At 50.5% G+C, this 1,018-nt stretch overlaps 1 protein-coding gene across 1 annotated transcript in view; it reads right to left on the minus strand.

Moving 5' to 3' along the window:
- ASMTL (acetylserotonin O-methyltransferase like) overlaps nt 1-1,018 on the minus strand; it is a 21,298-nt gene that overhangs the window by 10,807 nt on the left and 9,473 nt on the right. Inside the window, exon 8 of the mRNA XM_023515060.1 lies at nt 654-869. Within this exon, the coding sequence (XP_023370828.1) occupies nt 654-869 (216 nt within the window). The remainder of the gene's footprint in view (nt 1-653; nt 870-1,018) is intronic.

The following is a 1,018-nucleotide window of genomic DNA, read 5'->3' on the forward strand; positions in this document are numbered from 1 at the left end:
CATCCATCCATCCATCCATCCATCAGCTCTATCTATTGATCTATCTATCCATCACTCAGTCAATTATCTATCAAAGCCCATGGTTCTTAACTGGCAATTTTGCCCCCGGAACACTTGGCAATTTCTAGAGACACTGTTGGTTGCCATGATTGGGTGACAGGTGCTGCTGGCACCTAATGGTAAGGCCCAGGGACACTGTCCAACACCCTACAATGCAGAGGATGCCCACCCCAGAGTTCCTTGTGCCCGAAATGTCAGCTGTGCTGACACTGAGACTCTTTTCTCATCTATCTGTCCATCACCTCTCATCTCTATCATCCGTTTATGTGTACCAATTGATGCATTTAACATCTCTGAAGACATCTATACATCCACCCCGTATATGGCTATCAAAATAAAGAAACGGATAAATGTGTACGTTTGTGTGTCCTAATGGATAATAAATGAGTCAGCGTGTGTGTATGGGGTGTGGACTCCACGGGTCTTGTTTCTCTGGAGAACCCTGACTGATACAACCCCTTTGAGACCACAGCCTGTGGGAAGGTGGTTCTCTCTTTTTCTCCTTGCTCTTCCTCTTAGCTTTTTGGGAAAGAAACATTACCGACAGACAGACAGTCTGGCCATCACCTCCCACACCTACCTATGTATCATACCACCTTAACTTGGTGACTTCTCCCACCCACAGAGATGCAGAGACACCGATTACCTCGCTCGGACCTCTCCAGGAGCCCCAGGGTGGCACAGACGTCCAGCAGTCGTTTTGCTCCACACACAGAGATGTCCACTATGCTGGCAATGTCCTCAGCCTTCTGGGGCACTTCACCTTTCAACACGTCAAACACCTTCAGTCTGCATGCGGTGAACAGGGCCTGTGCATCACACATGGGGGCAGTGAGACTCACACGGTGAACAGGGCCTGGTAATCACACGTGGGGGCAGTGAGACCCACACGGTGAACAGGGCCTGTGCCTCACACGTGGGGGCAGTGAGACCCACACGGTGAACAGGGCCTGTGCCT

The sequence above is a fragment of the Otolemur garnettii genome, unplaced genomic scaffold, assembly GCF_000181295.1.
Source record: "Otolemur garnettii isolate 467f Iridium unplaced genomic scaffold, OtoGar3 scaffold00065, whole genome shotgun sequence".
NCBI lineage: Eukaryota > Metazoa > Chordata > Mammalia > Primates > Galagidae > Otolemur > Otolemur garnettii.